This window comes from Alosa sapidissima, chromosome 22 (assembly GCF_018492685.1).
Source record: "Alosa sapidissima isolate fAloSap1 chromosome 22, fAloSap1.pri, whole genome shotgun sequence".
Taxonomy (NCBI): domain Eukaryota; kingdom Metazoa; phylum Chordata; class Actinopteri; order Clupeiformes; family Clupeidae; genus Alosa; species Alosa sapidissima.
The window spans coordinates 2,551,612-2,571,293 of NC_055978.1; the positions used below are offsets into that span (position 1 = coordinate 2,551,612).

The 19,682-nt window shown below is 42.3% G+C and overlaps 1 protein-coding gene across 2 annotated transcripts in view; it reads right to left on the minus strand.

Annotated features, from left to right (window-relative positions):
• slco1d1 (solute carrier organic anion transporter family, member 1D1) overlaps positions 1-19,332 on the minus strand; it is a 31,260-nt gene extending 11,928 nt beyond the window's left edge. Inside the window, exons 1-7 of one of the 2 annotated variants that reach the window (XM_042079027.1) lie at positions 19,232-19,332; positions 4,835-4,978; positions 3,864-4,005; positions 3,255-3,387; positions 1,782-1,906; positions 1,143-1,289; positions 201-299 (exon numbers count right to left, since the gene is read on the minus strand). In XM_042079027.1, coding sequence (XP_041934961.1) covers positions 201-299; positions 1,143-1,289; positions 1,782-1,906; positions 3,255-3,387; positions 3,864-4,005; positions 4,835-4,885 — 697 coding nt within the window. In that variant the 5' untranslated portion in view covers positions 4,886-4,978; positions 19,232-19,332. Of the gene's footprint in view, positions 1-200; positions 300-1,142; positions 1,290-1,781; positions 1,907-3,254; positions 3,388-3,863; positions 4,006-4,834; positions 4,979-14,642; positions 14,705-19,231 lie in introns of those variants that run through there. The other variant, XM_042079028.1, reaches the window with a different exon arrangement.
• Positions 19,333-19,682: the final 350 nt, after the last annotated feature.

The window sequence follows — 19,682 nt, forward strand, 5'->3', positions numbered from 1 at the left end:
GGAGAGTGATAAAGGGAGGAGAAGGTAAAAGAACATACCGGCAGTGCTGGACCACAGTGAGTGGACACACACACACACACACACACACACACACTCAGACACACACACACACACACACACACACACACACATACACACACACACTCAGACACACACACACACTAACACACATACAGGGAGGAGAAGGTTGGAGCACACACCTGAATCCACAGTGCCGATGTCCACATAGATTTTTGCACAGTAGGACCCCAAAAGGTAACCAAACATGGGACCCATGATCCCCACCGTCTGGATACAGGCTAGCAGAGAGAGAGAGACACACACACACACAACACACACAAAGTGAGATAGAGAGAGAATAGAGAGAGAGAATGAGAGAGAGAGAGAGAGACACACACACACAGAGTGAGACAGAGAGAGAGAATGAGAGAGAGAGAGAAGGAGAGAGAGAGAGAGATCAATATGCAGTATTTTCAGAAATGTAAAACCATCCTTTTTGATGTCTTAAAATCCAGAGTTCTCGCGAGAGCACAATTTGAATTGTGCCCGCAAGATACTCTGGCCACGAGCAATGATCCAAATTTCTTCTATCTCTCGAGCGAGAGGGACCAATCAAATCGGTGTAGGCGGGACAAAGGCGAGCTACACTGATGACTGACACTGATGAATTGTTGTGATTGGTCGTAGCGTTATCCAACTGCGTACAGTGAGAGTTTCAAATGCATGCTTGGTGCCGCCCCTCAAATTGGGCCATTTTCATTACTCGTGGCCAGACCCTTAATCTGAAAGATTCCAGGCTCTGGTTTACCAGGCTACTTCCACTAAACATTGAGTGTTTAATTGCTTTAATTATGGTGTTAAACGGAATAATAAGAGATATGCATTTATTTCATGTTATCAACCAGAGAGAAGAAATACTCTTTTCTGATTGGCTGGTTGGGTGGCTATTAGTTCTGAATAATGGGACACCTATGAAGTAGATCTGGTAAAAAAAAAGTTCTTTGCCTCTCACCCTCGTCCATTAATTCTGTACAACAGGACACCTGGCCTGAGGGAGCGCTGACAATAAAAGGCCAGGGTTTAGTGGAGACTATTGGAGACCTGCTGGTGCCATAGTGAACACCTGAGGACGTTGGTCTTACCCAGGTAGAATGCCGTGTTCTCCTCACGGGCGAAGTCGTCCAGGTAGGACACCCCCAGGGGCATGATGGGAGTCTCGCCGATGCCCCGTAGCATGTTCCCCATGAACACATAGATCCACATGGACGAGCCGGATGCTTTCTCACACTCTACGCACACACACACACACAGGTAAGACAGGGAGAGGACAGGTGAGATGGGAGAGGGGATGCAGGAGAGGTAGTGGACAGGTAACACAGGTGCAAGACTGCTGAGACAGGTATGAGAGAAGTACTGGACAGGTAAGGCAGTATGAGAGAGGTGAGACAGGTAGAGGACAGGTGAGACCGACACAGGAAAGGTGAGACAAGGAGAAACTGATTAGATACAAGACAGGTGATACAGGTAGAAGATAGAAAACAGGTCAAATAGGCAGAGGACAGGTTTGACCAGTTGGAGACGGGTAGAATAGAGGACAGCTGACTGGACAGTTGAGAAACCAGGACAAAGAGAGAGGACACCTGAGACAGGTGAGCGGGCAGGACATGAGACACCTGAGACAGGTGATTGGGCAGGACATGAGACACCTGAGACAGGAGAGAGGGCAGGACATAAGACACCTGAGACAGGTGAGAGGGCAGGACAGGAGGTCCTTGTAATACCTGCTTGGTTCAGAGCGGACGGTGGCTCGTCCTCCTTGGCCTGCTCCGCACTGCTGAGACACGGCAGGATGGTCTGGCTAGAGTTGACCTCTACAGACTGGGAGATGGTCGTCTCATACTTATACCTACACCACACACACACACACACACACACACACACACACACACACACACACACACACACACACACATATATGCACAGATGTAAGTCATGCTTGATCTTAGTGATTGGCGTGTGGATATACCAAACAGAATATTGACAGGCCTGTTCTTGGACTGACTCTATTGACTGACTGTAATGAAGGAGTTTAGTTCTAATTGCTTAACATAAACAAATCTGGGAAGTAAATGTTTTTCAGTTTATGAGCTTTTCAGGAAGCACAATAGAGAGATTACTAATGGCCTTGATCTCTGTTAAATGCCAATGGGTCTTTATCTCCATAAACAACAACTACACCACTAATTAGCTTTAAAAGGCTTTGGGTGAGTGTGTGTGTGTGTGTGTGTGTGTGTGTGTGTGTGTGTGTGTGTGTGTGTTGCAGAGCATTTACAGGGGGTATTAATTGTCAGGACTCTGTGAATGTGTCATGGTTGTTTAAACAGACACTTGAGAAGAGGGTAAAGTCAAATTGACCTTTGCAGCTTTGAAGTAGTCCATACATCTGAACACCCATATTGTGTCTTGACATGTAAGGCTGACTTATACCACAGGTATGAAATACACAGGTGACCTATAAAGCAGACACTGTGGAGTGTCTGTGTGTGCGTGTGTGGGCGTAGAGGTGGAAAAAGTTCAAAAATATTTTATATATATATATATATATATATATATATATATATATATATATATATATATATATATATATATAATACACAGACCAATACTTTGATGAAATATTACTCAAGAACAAGTCAAATTTGCAATCTGAAAATGTACTCAAGTAAAAGTAAAAAGTAGTTCATTTAAAATGTACTTTAAGTAAAAGTTACTTTTTTTGGGGGGGGGCATTTTAGTGTGGCTCAGCCAGAGTCTAGACCTAAATCCGTCACAAAAGTGAGCACAAGGCCAGACTAGAGTGATGGCAAATAATTCCTGCCTCAAAAACCGGTTTGCTGCTAAAAAGGTGTGGTCTACAATCATTGTGGAGACATAGAGGGGCATGTGGCAGTGTCATTTTCAATCAGAACAAACATATTGGTCAAGAGAAAATCTACATTAAATACATTTTTGCCTGGGGTATGAATCATTTTGTTCTTAACTGTATGTGTATGTGTGTGTGTGTGTGTGTGTGTCTGTGTTTGTGTGTCTGTGTGTGTGTGGTGTGTTTGTGTGTATGTGTGTATGTGTGTGTGTGTGTGTGTGTGTGTGTGTGTGTGTGTGTGTGTGTGTGTGTGTGTGTGTGTGTGTGTGTATGTGTGTGTGTGTGTGTGTGTGTGTGTGTATGTGTGTGTGTGTGTGTGTCTGTGACTCACGGTCCCTGAAGGAAGTGTGGCATGGCGGTGCAGAATGATCCGGCGGCCATGATGAGGCATCCTGCTCCAATGAGCCGTGGACGATGCATCTTCGCCCCGAAGTAGCTCACAAAGGCGATGACCAGCAGGTTACCTGAGGGGGCAATCAATCAATCAACCAACCAATCAATCACTCACTCAATCAAATTGCTTTTGAATCCGTCAGTCAGAAGTACTATGGTTATAAGATTAGATTAAACCAGTGTTTCTCAAACTTTTTCACCGAGACCACCTAGCTAAAAGTAGACCTACAACAGTATATTACACAATAGACCCACTCACTGAACAACCTTGCTTATTGTCTTTGCACCTTGCTTATTGTGTCTGAGAATTCATATGATTTAAACTGGCATAGCTTCCATGGGCAGTGTTGCAGAACTGTTTGGATTTACATACAAGTTGGTTCAATATTGCAAACAACTCATCTATATTATATTTTACGCTGCTCATGGACCACTATCTATCTGTCTGTCTGTCTGTCTATAGCTATCTATCTATCTATCTATCTATCTGACTAACTAACAATCAACCCATCACAGTCAAGTATGGTGTGTGTGTGTGAATCCTCACCAACTTCAAAGCCGCCATCGATGACCCCGATGATGGAGCTGGGGATGTCGAAGCGTCTCTCGATCTGAGTGACCGAGCTCTTCATATAGGAGCCCCCGAACGCTTTAGCAAAGTAGACGAACGACATCGACATCAGGAACAGCTGCAGGAGGTAAACACACACACACACACACACACACACACACACACACACACACACACACACACACACACAATGTTAGCCAAAATGAGCTAAGCAAAGAACAGATCAAATTATTTACATCACACTTGCTAAAAATAAACATAAATTTACACAAACACACACACTCTCTCTCTCTCTCTCTCTCTCTCTCTCACACACACACACAAACACATACACACACGTCAGAAAAGGGGTAAGTTGGTTAACTCCATTAGCGACATGTAATGGTTCCTATTGTACTGAGAAATAAGTGTGTATATGTGTATGTCTGTGTGTGTTTTGTAAACCCATAAACATCACTAAATGCTGACAAAGCATGACAGGGCAGATTATATGACCTGCATCTGTGCACACACCTCTTATGTACACAAACACATACACACACACTGAGACATAAGCATAGTCACACACAAACATTGAGACATAGGCATAGGCACACACAAACACACACACACTGAGACATAGGCATAGGCCTATGTGTCTCTGGTTTGCCTGCAGTTTGCAAGAGTTAAACATTAAAGCACTCTAGGACTCAAAGGGCTCTGGGTCAAAGGCACACGCACACACACACACACACACACACACACACACACACACACACACACACACACACACACACACACACACGCACACACACATGCACACACACACACAACAAAACCAAGGTGGGTTTGGTAAGGTTTGTTTAATAATGTTGTGTAAGTATTCATTTATGCATGTGTATACGTTTGATGCTTTGGTGTGTGTGTGTGTGTGTGTGCATGTGTGTGTGTGTGTGATCATTACCTACCTTGAATTTGGAGCAGCAAGGCTCACGGGGTTCTTTGGTGGCCACACCCATGGTGCTCCGGAACCCGCTGGTGTCTCAGGACCCACACAGGAGAGACAGACAGGCAGGCAGGGAGACAGGCAGGCAGGGAGACAGGCACTGGAGCTACGACAGACATAGAGAGGATGAAGCTTTACTTAAAACATGAATAAATCATCACAGGAGAGGACAGGAGAGACAGACAGACAGACAGAAAGAAGATGAGGCTTTCCTTAACTCAAGTTTGGTTTCAATATGTGTAAGAATTGCTGAGATATGAGCCTACTTCCTGTGATTATAGCACCACACAGTGGTCATGAGCAACATGTGTATCTCCTTACACCACTACCGCATACTGTTAGTGAGAGCTGGTTACAAAATTTCAGAGAGCCTTTGAAATGATGCCTTCCAGTTCAGCTTGTTTTTGCATTTGATAAGGAGTAATACACTAATTACAATCGGCCATCATCATCATCATCATCATCATCATCATCACCACCATAACCATCATCATCATCATCACCATCATCACCATAACCATCATCATCAACACCACCATCATCATCCTCATCATCATCACCATCATAATCACCATCATCACCATAACCATCATCATCATCACCACCATCATCACCATAACCATCATCATCATCATCCTCCTCATCCTCATCACCATCATCATCATCACCATCACCATAACCATCATCATAATCACCATCATCATCATCATCATCACCACCATCACCATCATCATCACCACCATCACCATCATCATCTGTATAATATTGTTCTACTCCCCCTGAGGCCGTGTTAATTTGAGCGATAGCTACTGCAGACATGTTGAGCTGATAGATATATCGTAACACAGTAGTGCAGTAGGACTCTGTAATTGCCTTTGGTGTGATGCCCAACCAGATATGAGTCAATAACAGAAATGGACTCATGGCATGGACAGTCCAGGGCAGTGACACAAATGTTTTGCAAACTTTGCTGCGTCAGTTTGTCTGGCTGCGATTCACATTGTTTCTAGATTGTTGTGCAGTGACCATATGCATATTACCAGTAATTCATTGCAAACGACTTTGTTAAAGGATAATACCGGTATTTAGCACTTTGAGTCCCTTTTCTGGCTAGAGTGGTGGACACCGAACTTTTGACGATTGGTCCCGTCTTGACTTTTCTGACTCGTTTTGACCTTTACTGCTTCAGAGTGGCTGCTTATGGGCATGCACAAACATGTCCTTGAAACAAACCTTAACGTTTGTTTTCAAAACTGTGCAACTCACCGAGTGATTAGTGGTGTTCGTTGATTATTAAAACAAATATATCGGCGCAATATATGATTTCCAGCTGTGTTATTTGCTATTGTGGAACTATTTTTTCAGACACCTCACAACCGCGTATAAACTTCCGCTCAATATTTGAGCCTGAAGCATAGACAGTAAAACAAGGTCTCGCGGAGACTACAACCAAATTTAAACAGCCCCCATTTCCGTTGGCACAGTAATATCAAAGTGCAATGAGTCTTCCAACAGCAATGAGTCTTCCAACAGAAACTACTACTTATGTATGTCTCTCTAAATGAGTTTTTATGTTGACTAATAACCAAAGCGGGAATCGCCGTTGTGTTTTCTGCTTATGGATGTCAGGAAAATGTATTTGTATACAAGTAGGCCAATGTCTCGTCATCTTTGTGATTACAAAAAAGCCTGCTAATTTGCTACCTTCACTGATGTAACGTTAGTCTGAGACTTGTAATGTTAGCACAGGATAGGTTGAAGGTTAGTGAACGAGTGCAACAGGTTCATTATCATCAACTGATCAAGTTTAGATAAATTATATAACATGATGTGCATATAAAACAAAACGTAAATCCATGTCAGGTTTAACAGTCCCTGTTCTTGGTGACATGCTTATCAAATGAGTCACGATTTCATGCGCTATGCTTCTGGCTTACGTTAGTTCATATCCTCATCATTTTTTAGCTGCAAGGCTCACTGTCCAGCTAAATCCCAAATAAGTGCAAGATATGCCAGTCTATTTCAATGAAATCAGTACTCAGTATCTTGTTTCCCAGCTTCTAATACAGAAATATGTGAACCATATTTATAACTTTTTGTTAATGAAAGACTTTGAGACTCTAAGTGAGTAGGCCTATGGCCGTCTATGGGAAACATGAATATATAATTCTTAATTCTTGATTTTTAGTTATTCTTGGTTATTTGAAATGTTTCTCAAATTGCCCTTTTCTCTTAGAATTCCCAGGAATCTGGGGCATTGTTGTAGGAATTCTACTGGGGTATAGACGGTTAAGGGGACACCAGGCAAGCCTGATGCTTTTTCTCTACGAAACTCCCCCTTGCTCGGTCTGAAGCTCTTTTCCTTTTCTTTGCGTCTTCCGTCAAGGGTTTTCGCTGCTTCTTCGCCGGCTCTGCCATTATACCAGGGGGGGCAGAGACCTTTGAAGGGGCAGGGGCTCAAATTTAAAAAAAGGGCACATGGAACAAAATTTTCAGAACACGTGTTAACTTTATTTAAAACTTAATTTTGATTACAACCCAATAGAGAATACATAGGCTACATGCAAATTATATCAAAAATATAGCTGCAAGCAGCAATGAGGGGGCCAAGCAGTTGAGCAGGAGTTGGGATTGGACTGGACTGGACTGGATTGGATTGGACTGGACTGGATTCAAAGGTCACTGAATTTATTGTGTGTCCTCAAGACCACATACCAAGTTTGGTTTAAATTGGTGAAAGTGTTGATAATTATAGCACCCCTAGTGGTCAAATCACACCAAATTAATTGTGGGTCCTTAGGATGTGTTCACGAATCAACGTACCAAGTTTGGTGCCGATACGAAAAAGTTTTCCTAATTATAGCGCCCCTAGTGGTTAAAGTACACCAAATGTATTGTGTGTCCTCAGGATCGGGTCCTGAGTCCATATACCAAGTTTGGTTTCGATACGTAAAGGCGTTGCTGAGATATGAGCTAATTTCCTATATCTCTAGCGCCACCCTAATGGACAAAGGTCACCAAATGTATTGTGTGTCCTCAGGATAGGATCCCATATAAGTCCATATACCAAGTTTGGTTTCTATATGTGAAAGCATTGCTGAGATATGACCCTACTTCCTGTGATTATAGCGCCCACCTAGTGGTCAAAAGACTTGAAATTTATTGTGCGTCTTCAGGATGGGGTCTCAAGTCCATGTACCAAGTTTGGTTTCAATATGTGTAAGCATTGCTGAGATATGAGCCTACTTCCTGTGATTATAGCACCACACAGTGGTCAAAATGTACCAAATTTCTTGAGCCTCCTCCTAATTGGGTCCTGAGCACAAGTTTAGTCTTGATACGAGAAAACCTTGCTGAGATATCACTTTACTTCCTGTTTGGCGGCTTTGCCGACTATTTTAATTAGCTGTTACGGGCGAACGTTTTAGATTTGAAGACAAAAAGGGATAACTTTTTTGAGGCTTGGTCTGACGATCACCAAGTTTCGTGAAAATCTGACAAACTTTGTGACCTGTGAAAACTTTTAGGTGTTTTTGATTAAATCCAATATGGTGGCCGAATCAATTACGATGACATCACAATTTGGCTTGGGTCAGCCTATAGACCTCCAACAGTATTAACAGACCCCACTAGTACATTTTAATTCCAAACACAACAGCAGCTACAGGCCAAAACGCATTTCCTAATTGCAGCACCCCCTAGAGGTGAAAGGTCACCAATGTTTTTGAACATCCTCCTGATGGGGTCCTGAGTCCACGTACTAAGTTTGGTTATGATACATGAAATGGTTGCGGAGATATGAGCTCACTTCCTGTTTGGCGGCTTTGCCACAAATTTCGATTGGCTGTTACGGGAGAGCTGTTTTAGTTTCGAAGACGAAAAGGGAAAGGGAAAACTTTTTAGTGTTTTGAATGAAATCCAAAATGGCGGAAAATCCATCATGGCGGAAATTGACGTCATAGGGTGCGTTGAACTTGGCTTGGTCCAAGGATTTTAACAATACCTCATTTTTGACAATCGGGTCAACGGGTCAAAAGTTACGTGCGTGAACGCATGTCCAACTTTGGCCTATTGGTGGCGCTAGAGCGCTCAAGGTGCCGGTATGAAACTTGGTGAAATTAATCATGAGACTGTCCCCAATCAGTGTGCCAAATTTCACAACTTTTCACCAGACGATTCTATGGGCTGACATAGACTTCAATGACGGAAGCGTAATAATAATAGTAAGAAAACATAGAAACACAATGGGTGCCTTCGCAGCTTGGCCCCCAATAAAACATCTTCCATCTTATTGATTAAATTCAAAGCTAATTTTAATAGACTAGAAATCTAGACGCACCCTAGCGGCAGCAAATATGTTATTGCCTAGTCTGACTGGATTATACACACGTTTGTGTGACGTCCACAAAAATGTTACCTTTGTTTTGTGAATTGTAATTTACTTTAAATATATTTTTCTGTGAATACAAGGTAATGTTTTATTTTGGAGTAACAAGGGTTGCTGAAAATACATGTAAAATGTATGCATTTAAAAAGGGTGATTTCCTTTGTTGTACTCGTTCTATACCAGCAGGGGGCAGACTTGCGGTAGCGATTTCCCTGTGGGTTGTTTGAAAATTCTCATAACTCCAGAGACTTCGAACATCAAGAAGCTGTTGCCCTGTATCATTCTTCTTTCCTGATTTTCAGGTTGGTAAAGTGTTACACAACACTAAAATAGTATGAAACCATGTTAGAATGTTAGCTAGCTACTCTGGCCAAGTAGTTTTGTGATAAGAAGGTGGTTTTGATTATGTTTGATATCCTGAAACGGAAATGCTAATTCTAAACGATTGGAGCTAGCAAAGGACGTTGATGCATTCACTTTAATAGTACGGATTGCTATCGTGGCGCACACGTGTTCTCCCACTTTCTGGAATATGAATAGTGCTGTGGTTAATGTTAGTGCGGCTCGCGCATGAAGCCTTTTGTTAAGCCAATGTGCAAATGTGTATATGAGTTTATGTTAAGATGGTCAGTAGTTACTGTGGCCATTACATGTATGAAGTTAACTGAACATGAAGTTGTTAATAGTGGCTCTGAGCATTTGATACAGCGAAGTGTTAAATTAGTACTGATTATAATGACATATATTGTCACATCCTGATCTTAAAAGCCAATGAATGTATTTAGATTTGCTATTGGGTTAATTAGACCATGATTTATGTATCTGATATTAAGCACAGTGTAAAAGAGAGAGACAAAGAAATATGAGAACGTGTTTAATACTGTATAGAATATATTGCTATGGGATTTTGTATGAAAATTGCAATTGGAACTCATTCTAATGTGAACATGGATTTAACAGTAAAGATGATTAATGAAACAAATGCACTTACTGAAAGAAAATGTGAAATAAAGATAACTCCAGAGACTTCGAACGTACCAAGAAGCTGTTGCCCTGTCTCATTCTTCTTTCCTGATTTTCAGGAGTTACTATCTGCTAGCACGGTGCCGCTACTGCGGTACCCATTACATTTGCAACAATCTCTAGAGTTTCGTTAGCCTGCCTCTGTGCTGTAAACTGATCCTGCTTTGGTCGGCGGGTAGGATACACCAGTCCCTCCAGGATTTCGCGAGGATTTTTTGAGATTGTCTAAAATGCCTGATTTCCCGACAACTTTTCTAAAAAATTGCGATGGAAGTTGCGGTGTTTTTAGCTGTTTGTTGCGAAGAAATTGCGGGAGAAAGTGAAAATTGCAAAAATATTTCTTTTAATTGAGGGCATTAAGGTTAGTAAGACAAAAATCACACTGATCATCTTGATGCTTATCAAAAAGGATAAGTAAAGGTAAATAGTAAGGGTTACAGAAAATCAAGGTAGGCCTACTTTATTTGTGTAAATACTTTGACTGGGGTAATTCACAAAGCAGTATAACCTTTCGTAGAACTGTCCAAAAAAGACAGCCCCCTAAAACATGGCATATCATGTCATGTTTCAATACATTCATGTTGTAATTCATATTAAGTTCATATATTTGTAATAATTCATATTCTGTGACTTGCATAATTACTAATAGCCAACTAAGTATCTAGTAATTTTATATTGATTTAAACTATTAGACTACACTTTTCTTTTAATGTTATTACATTGGTGGTGTGTACGTCTAATTGACTGCCTGCCACTTTAAGGACGTGAGAGTAGCGTAATTACATTTCTAAGTGGATTGCTACGAGTGGAAATAACTTTTTGCATAGTGCATTACGATATGAGGATGGAATTCGGCATGTTTCTATGTCATTAGTTAAAATAAATGTTAAAAAATAACTCGAATGAAATCATTCTTGGATCACAGAAGAGGTAAATGTCTTGCAATGTTATTAATTTCTATGATTTTGGTAGCACTACACAACTGAGCCCACAAGCTAGCAAACATGACACGAGCTAAAAGACATCTCCAGGTGTAAACGGAGCCTTAATTAACTTACTTTCATAGCCTAGGTAGGTTAGCAACACCAGGTTGAGAGATGCGCAAGTAAAGCAGATCATTAACGTTAGCCTTCTATTTATTGTCATTAAAACAGCAGAGGAGTGAACATAGGGCAGTCTCTGGTGTCTGCAGAAGTGATGTGGCATCTGACTTAATATTCTGCACGAGGGACTGGTGGTAGGTGAAATTTCACGGGGAAACCATGCTGATTGGTCAAATTTGCGAAAAAGTTGCGGTGTTTGGACAAAATTGCGAGGTCGCCCAGAATTCACGAGGATTTGCTAAATTTGCGTTAATTGTTGCGATCGCAACATCGCGAATTCCTGGAGGGACTGATACACCGAACTTGCAAGTGGGATATTCTTCCTACAGGCAGTAGGGGCAGGCGAGAGAGCCTTCATTCGCCCCATAATGAGTCATTTAACCATATACCGACTTACGAAGATGATTAATTAACACGAAAACGTTGCCTGGTGTCCCTTTAACATAAAAAGTTAACTTAGAACAGTAAACAGTAATAAATATTTTCACTCTAAATATTTGGCCCTGGCACAAATGACCAGCTAACATCATTTCAGTGTAATCCTATCATCAGAACAGAGAAAAGTGTAAACAAGTACTTTATTTCAGTGTAATCCTATAATCAGCACAGGGAAAAGTGTAAACAAGTACTTGTCATCTGAAATCACTCACTCATTCTGCCTGGATTATAATAGCCGACTGATTGCTATGAATAGAGGGAAGATGTGCTAACAATCACGTGTTTTCTTGTGTCAGCAATGGTTCCCCCCAAAGACACATGCAGCAATGGGTACCCCCACAGACACATGCAGCAATGGTTCCCCCCAAAGACACGCAGCTGAACTTCTCATCATAGTTCTTCAGCATGCATGTTACACAGAGAAAGAACAATCCAAAAATAATGAAGCAGCAAAGTTTGTGAAACAAAAAAAAAATTCTGTCACTGCCAGAACTGATAGAGAGAGAGAGAGAGAAAGAGAAGCAGAGAGCTTGAGAGAGAGAGAAGCAGAGAGAGTGAGAGAAAGAGAGAAGCAGAGAGCGTGAGAGAGAAAGAGAGAGAAGCAGAGAGCATGAGAGAAAGAGAGAGAGAAGCAGAGCGTGAGAGAGAAGCAGAGAGCGTGAAAGAGAAAGAAGCAGAGTGTGTGTGAGAGAAGAGGGCGAAGCCAGAGAGCTGAGGAGTAATATGTAACCTGTTCAATCATCTTGTTTGTCCATGAATGTAAAACACTAAAGACTGTAATGATTTTAAAGCCCATTATAATGTGCCCAGTCTATCATCCAGCATACACACACACAGACTGGCCCCTCATATCCATAACATCTCTTTGCCTTATCATGTCCATGCCTTTCTTGCTGTGTCAAGATAAGATGAGTGTTAAGTGTAGGGATGTAACGATTACCGGTATAATGGTAAACCGCGATAAAAAATGTTGACGATAATAATTACCGTTTTCATTTCAAACATGATTATCACTGTTGATTACCGCGGTGTGGAAACCGTGTGTTTAATCCTTCCCAGCTTCATCCGAGCCTGCTTTTGACATACAGTAGGCCTGGTACAATGGAACAAAACTGGTACCCTACGGATTCTGTTGTCTAATTGATGGTTTTAACTACGATTTGGATTAGGCTACACCTGATTTTAAAAGGCGGAACTTTTTCACCGCAAAATGTGCACTGTATCATGTAGCCACTCTGCGTCTTTTTATGTTCATGTCCACATTAAATCCATTCCACTCACATTATCAGGAGAATACAGTAGCCTGAAGTTTTATTTTGAACGCTTACTTTGGTCTCACTCATTGCATCCAAATAACAGAAATAGCAAACTCCAAGTTATGGTAGGGTAAGCCACTAGAAACTATTTCAGCTTGTGTAGGTCTAGCAGTGCTTTCTGAACATATTGAACACACTTCAATATGAAATACCGTGATAATACCGGAAATCGTGAGGTTACATTTTCATACCGTTGCATCCCTAGTTGAGTGTTGGGTGAAACTGCATCATGTGATGTTGCGCTATAAAACACTATGCAAACGACCTTCCTATCACGCAGTCAAGAAGCGTTATTACTACAAGTTTCAACGTCTGACCACTTACTGTGGAAAGGGCATGAATGAAACTGAGCATGGAACTGCATGGCTGTTTTACAACGGTCTCAACTCGGGCTAAATGTCAGACTGTGTCAACACAACACTAGTATTTTACATGGATGCTCCAAAAATGCTATTGGTGATCTTCACAGAAGACCTGCTATCAGGAATGCCATTGTCGAGGGTAGGACAAAAGATTATGTTGTGCTGGACAATAATAAGAAGCAATTGTTTTATTTACTGACAGATCTCAGGCTGAAGGCAGTTTCGCTGAATGTACCATAATTTTTGAAGCATGTAGTTATTTGCTGAAGCTTTCAGAAAGATACATGATTCTTTTTGAAACTTTGAAAGATGTCATTATCAAAAGACTGAAACAGTGGTCCATGTAGCCTAATTGAGGGGCTTACGGTGCTATACTGTGGAAAGTGTGTCTGAATAAAGCCCGCGGGGGCCAGGGCTGGGAAGGGTGGTGGCTGTGTCCACACAGACCTCTACATAACAAGAGGTAAGGTCACCAAGTCCATCTGCACAAATATGATCCAACACACACACACTCCACTACTGACCACTTCTCCATCCACACACACACACACACACACCACTACTGACCACTACCCCCCCCCCCACACACACACACCATGGACAACTGTATTCCCATGCGCACCGGCACGTGAGCTGAGCTCTGAGCGTGTAATTTTGACCTATAGACTAAAGCATCCTAATTGGTGTACGAGGTGAGCAGTTAGTGTTAGTGTTCATTAGCAGGGATGAGCCAGCCATCCGTGCCCTGAACTCCTGCCCCTTCTGCCTACTGCTCCACTCATTTCCCCCAGTTTGGAAACTACTGCTGTGGTACACTTCCACCAACATGTTCTGAATGTACACATGGCTTTTCACACTGACTTGTAAGATGAACACAGCCAATAACACAATACTACTACTGCCAGGCAGATTCATGCAGCGTCATGCAACTGACTAGACAAACCATATCGAGTAGAAGTCAGAGACACGTAAACAAGTGTTCCGCAGCCCTTTAAATAACGAGTGGAAGTCACAAGTGTGGCAACACTGAATGCTAACTTTGCGAGATTATTTATGAGCAGAGACGAATTTTAGAATCAGGATTATTGATGTACAGTATCGTTCAAACTTCAGAGATAGAGAGAGGAAAAAGCAGTTTTACCTGAGTCCACGCAGCAAAGTGTGTGTGTGTGTGTCCTGAGTCCACGCAGCAAAGTGTGTGTGTGTGTGTCCTGAGTCCACGCAGCAGAGTGTGTGTGTGTGTGTGTGTGTCCTGAGTCCACGCAGCAGAGTGTGTGTGTTTGTGTCCTGAGTCCATGCGGCAGTGTGTGTGAGTCTGGAGAACAGAGCTCAGAACTCCAAATGGGACTTTGATCATGGGTAAGTCTTATCTTCCCTTTTGCACACACACACATACACAAATGCCTGTGCTCACACACACACACACAGACACACACACACCGTTCTAAAATCAGTTCTAATCAGTAACCCATCATGCCATGTGGGGCGTATTGATCTAGTTAGCAGATGACCCCCCAACTGCCCCCCACCCTCCTGATTTGTGCCCCACCCCAAAGTGAGCATCACTCAGAATGTGTGTGTGTGTGTGGGGGGGGGGTTCTGTGTTGATTTCTGAAGTTCAGGGGATGTGTGTGTGTGTGTTGCTCAGCAGTGGTGTGTTCAGCTGGACTGAGAGCAACCCCTGTGGTTAAACACACCGCACGCTGGGAACTGAATTCACAAAGGGCCTACTAATGAACCTGTGTGTGGGGGGAAAAGAAAGAGAAAGAGAGAGAATAAAAAGAACGAGAGAGAATGTGTGAATTGGGGATAGAAACAGAAAAAAGAAGTGTGAGTCTGCGATAGAGAGCTGAGACAGAGGGACGCTGAAGGAGAGAGTATATGAGAGAGAGTGTGTGTGTGTGTGTGAGAGAGAGAGTATATGTGTGTGAGAGAGAGTGTGTGTGTGTGTATGAGAGAGAGAGAGAGAGTGTGTGAGTGTATGTGTGTGTGTGAGAGAGAAGTGTTTGTGTGAGAGAAAGAAGTGTGTGTGTGTGAGGATGAGGGAGAGAGTGTGTGTGTGAGAGAGATAAGTGTGTGTCTGTGAGAGAGGATGAAGAGAGAGAGTGTGTGTGTTTTGAGAGGGAGAGAGTGTGTGTGTGTGAGTGTATGTGTGTGTGTGAGAGAGGATGAAGGAGAGAGTGTGTGTGTGTGTGTGTTTGAGAGAAAAAGAGTGTGTGTGTTTTGAGAGAGAGAGTGTGTGTGTGTGTGAGAGAGAAAGAAAGAAGTCTGTGTGTGTAAGAGAGAGAGAAGTGCTCTGAGGTTAGCTTCAGTCTTCCGGCTCTAGTTGTATGTCGGGTATGTGTGTGTGTGTGTGTGTGTGTGTGTGTGTGCTCTGGCTCTAGTTGTATGCTGTGTGTTCCTCCCTGCCTCGCTCTCCTCTCCTGTCAGTATAATTTAAGGAGGTATAATTTAGTGAGTCCTAGGACACTACTGCAGCTGCACGCCAGCGGGTGTCCACACACACACACACACACGTGTGCCAGATAAAGGTATCTGAGAGAGAATGGCTCAAACCTTGTCCTTGCCCCTACTATCCAAAATGTCATGTTTTTGTCCTCCGTTTCCACTGAAGTCAACATGCTTTTCCTGCTGAAGAAAACTAAACCGATGACCTGTACAGTTCCGCTATTTTAAATTAATCAGACAGACCAGCACACTGACACAATAAAAACATATATTTTGTATCAGTGAGGTAATGTTTGCTTTCTAGAAAATATTCAGTCCTCAAAAACAGACCTTTTCTTTAAAGCAACCCGACACAAGGCAGTTCTTGTACCTTAAAATAGTCTCCAAACCCATTCTCATGATACTGACTAATAAAGAGAATGATGTCTTTGACATTGTGTGATATTGTAACATTGCTGATCAAGTACTGTAGGACCCTTTTAGTGCGTTTTTGACTGACTGGGCACCATCTTAGCACAAAATGGCGTTGAATATTGACACCAAGGAGCATAGATTCCATTGTGTTCCTTTAAAGGTATACTATGCAGTTTCAGGTATTTTTGGCAACTGTAGAGCTCCCCCTAGAGTCGCAATATATTTATATTTTATATTTTACTCTGCCTACTTCTTGTGGCTTGTTCAATGAAAATGCTTTTGTTGTGGAGGTGAAGGATTAACAGGCAAAAAGTATGTCCAAAGAGCTATATCTACTGACAAGGTAATGTTTCATGATTCTCGTGAGATGGCTGGTTAGCGACTTGCTACGGCTGTGCTGTGCGGCTATACTAATTGAACAATACCCCTATTATACGTTTGTTTACTATCAAATTGGCTTTGTAAGGGTTATATTAAGGTGAAAATCCTGCATAGTGTACCTTTAATAGAACTGATCCCCCCCCCCCCCCCCCCCCACACACACACCCCTATAGAAGCAAACATAAAATCAAACAGCATGGCGGCTCATTTACATGGAGAGAGAAAACATGATTTAGCTGTTGTTTCTTTATGAATCATCTACATTTAGACAAGGCATTGTAGGGTACTTCACACACACTGGTCATTTGAAGAACAAGAGCAAAGATAATTGAACCTCCTTAAAGTGCAAGATGAAGCGCAAGAAATTAACATTCAAACAAAATAGTGAACAAACTAATATGTAGTCCGACCGAAACACCAACAATAATTTAATTGATTATTTAATCGATTGGTAAAAATCAAGGTAAAATGATATATAAAAAATAAGACCACTAACTAAAATATGATCAAAAGCATTGATTGAATTGCTGATTGAGTGCATGGTGCATTAGTGGCTAATTTAGCTGCTAATTCTGCTGCCTGGCTGCTATGGCGCATTAGCAGCTGATTTTCCTGATTGCTCCAGGTGGGACACTCCTGCTTCAGAGAGTAAAACTCCTATACTGTATATTATATGTAAAACTCCTATATATCCCATACTTTGTTTCTACTATTCACTAATGATAGTCTTTTTCTTGGCCAACACCGCGCTCTCCCGATTCTTCTCTTGTTTCTTTGTGGGTGCGTAATCCAGGGAACTCGCGGGGGTACCCTGAAGAATGGTTGACCCCAGCTTATGAGAAAGTAAGATCATCGCAAAGATCAGAATTACTATCGAAGAAAGGTAAAAAACAGACACGTCCTTTTTCAGTGAACTACGCACTCACATACAACAAATTATCAAGACCCATCAAATCAATTGTGAATACACATTGGCATATTCTAACAACAGACACCTCTTTGAATAACACATTTGCTACACCACCTCTCTTCACTCATAAAAGGTTGAGTAACTTAAATAATTTATTGGTTAGGTCGGACGTCATCCGCACAGGGAAGCCCTCCTTCATCAAGGGATGCTTCCCTTGCAGAAATTGTGCTGCTTGTCCACACATGTTAAAAACCAATACGTTCAGCTGCTTTCACACGGGAGAATTGTACAAAATAGATTCATTAATAAATTGTTCTACGAAAAACGTAATTTATCTTTTGCAATGCCCTTGCCAGTTATTATATGTTGGGAAAACATCGCGACAATTAAGAACAAGACTGAGTGAACATAAATCAGCCATTCGTAGGAACGATATAACTTCACCTGTAGCAAGACACTTCATAGAAAAAAATCACACTTTAGAAGATCTGAAATGCACTGGTATAGAGCACGTACAAAGACCACGCAGAGGAGGAGATACAGACAAAAAGCTCCTTCAGAGGGAGTCTTTCTGGATGTATCGCCTACGTTCTATGTCACCAGAGGGAATGAATGAAGACTTTGATCTGTCGTCATTTCTGTGATTGTGTCATTCTGAGTGTTACTTATATGTTTATTGTCTTATGTATTTATCATTGTCTGACTATACGATATGTGGTGGTGCGTTGTTACAATGTAAATGAGTGTGTTGCATTTTGGAGACACCAAGCGCTCCGACTGATGAACGGCCGTGGGGACGCCTGATGTGTCGAAGCGCCTGTTGAATTCATACGGAGCTAATGAGGACAGGTGTCACTAATTGAATATACTTGTCTATTTAAAACTAGGAAGTAGCCATAGGGACGAAACACACTGACGAAGGCCATCAGGCCGAAACGTTTGTCAATTAACCCCTGTGCTAAAATGGATTAAAAGAAAGAAAAAGATTTTTGGAGTGCGACCATCTACTATTCACTAGAAATGAACTGATTCTAATTAGCACTACTCCTCAGCCAGGTAGGTCAGATAATTAATGAAATGACCTGTGTTAGGTACACAGGTAGAACCAACACATGGTAAGTCGTTTACTTTCTGAAGCCAGCGTTTTCCACCTCTAGTTTGAAGCCTGTTACTCAGGTGTGCTCAGGTGTGAAGCACAGTGGCAGGAAGTGATGTGTCTGTAGCGGAATGGTGTGGGTGTGTGTCCGTTACACGTCAGGTAGACGACACGCTCATCCCACAAGACCTCTTGACACAGAGGACACACCCCCTCCACCTGCAGGACTCCGCCCTCCACAATCCACCTGGGGATGGAGAGATGGTCGGTCAGCTTACCTGGCCTCAGGTGACCACAGCTGAGACACACACCATCTAAACTCTTCCACGCACACATATATACACACACACACACACACAAATACACACACACACACTCACATAATCTTACACGCACACACACACACACACACAGACACTCACAAAAACACTCACACACACACACACACTCCCACTCCCACCTCGCTGTGTGTCGTACTCACCTAGACCGGGAGTCACACCGTCCCTCACAGGTGGGCAGCTGCACGGAGGCGAAGCAGAAGCCGACCGCCAGGTTCACCCAGGCGAGTCTCAGGCCACAGGTGTGGTTACCTGGGGGACAAGAAATGGAGTGGAGTCTCCTGAGGTGCCATTCCAAATGTAACCAATAGGGGGAGTCATAGCACAATCAGCAGCTGTCTGCCTGGAAAAGATCCCATTGACGTCTGCCTCTAAATCTCCCATTTTATGACTTCCAGGGGCGTAACCAGTAGTGAAACTAAACTTAAATTGGGGCATTAAACTCTTACCCAATTGTTTTAGAAATGCAGCACACACATTTCTTGTAAACAAAGGTTTTAAATGCAGCTGTTTACTTAATGCCAAAGAAAGGTTCGTCTGAGAGTTATAACGCAAGCAGCGGTGGTAGCATAGTGGATAAGGAGCTGGGCTAGC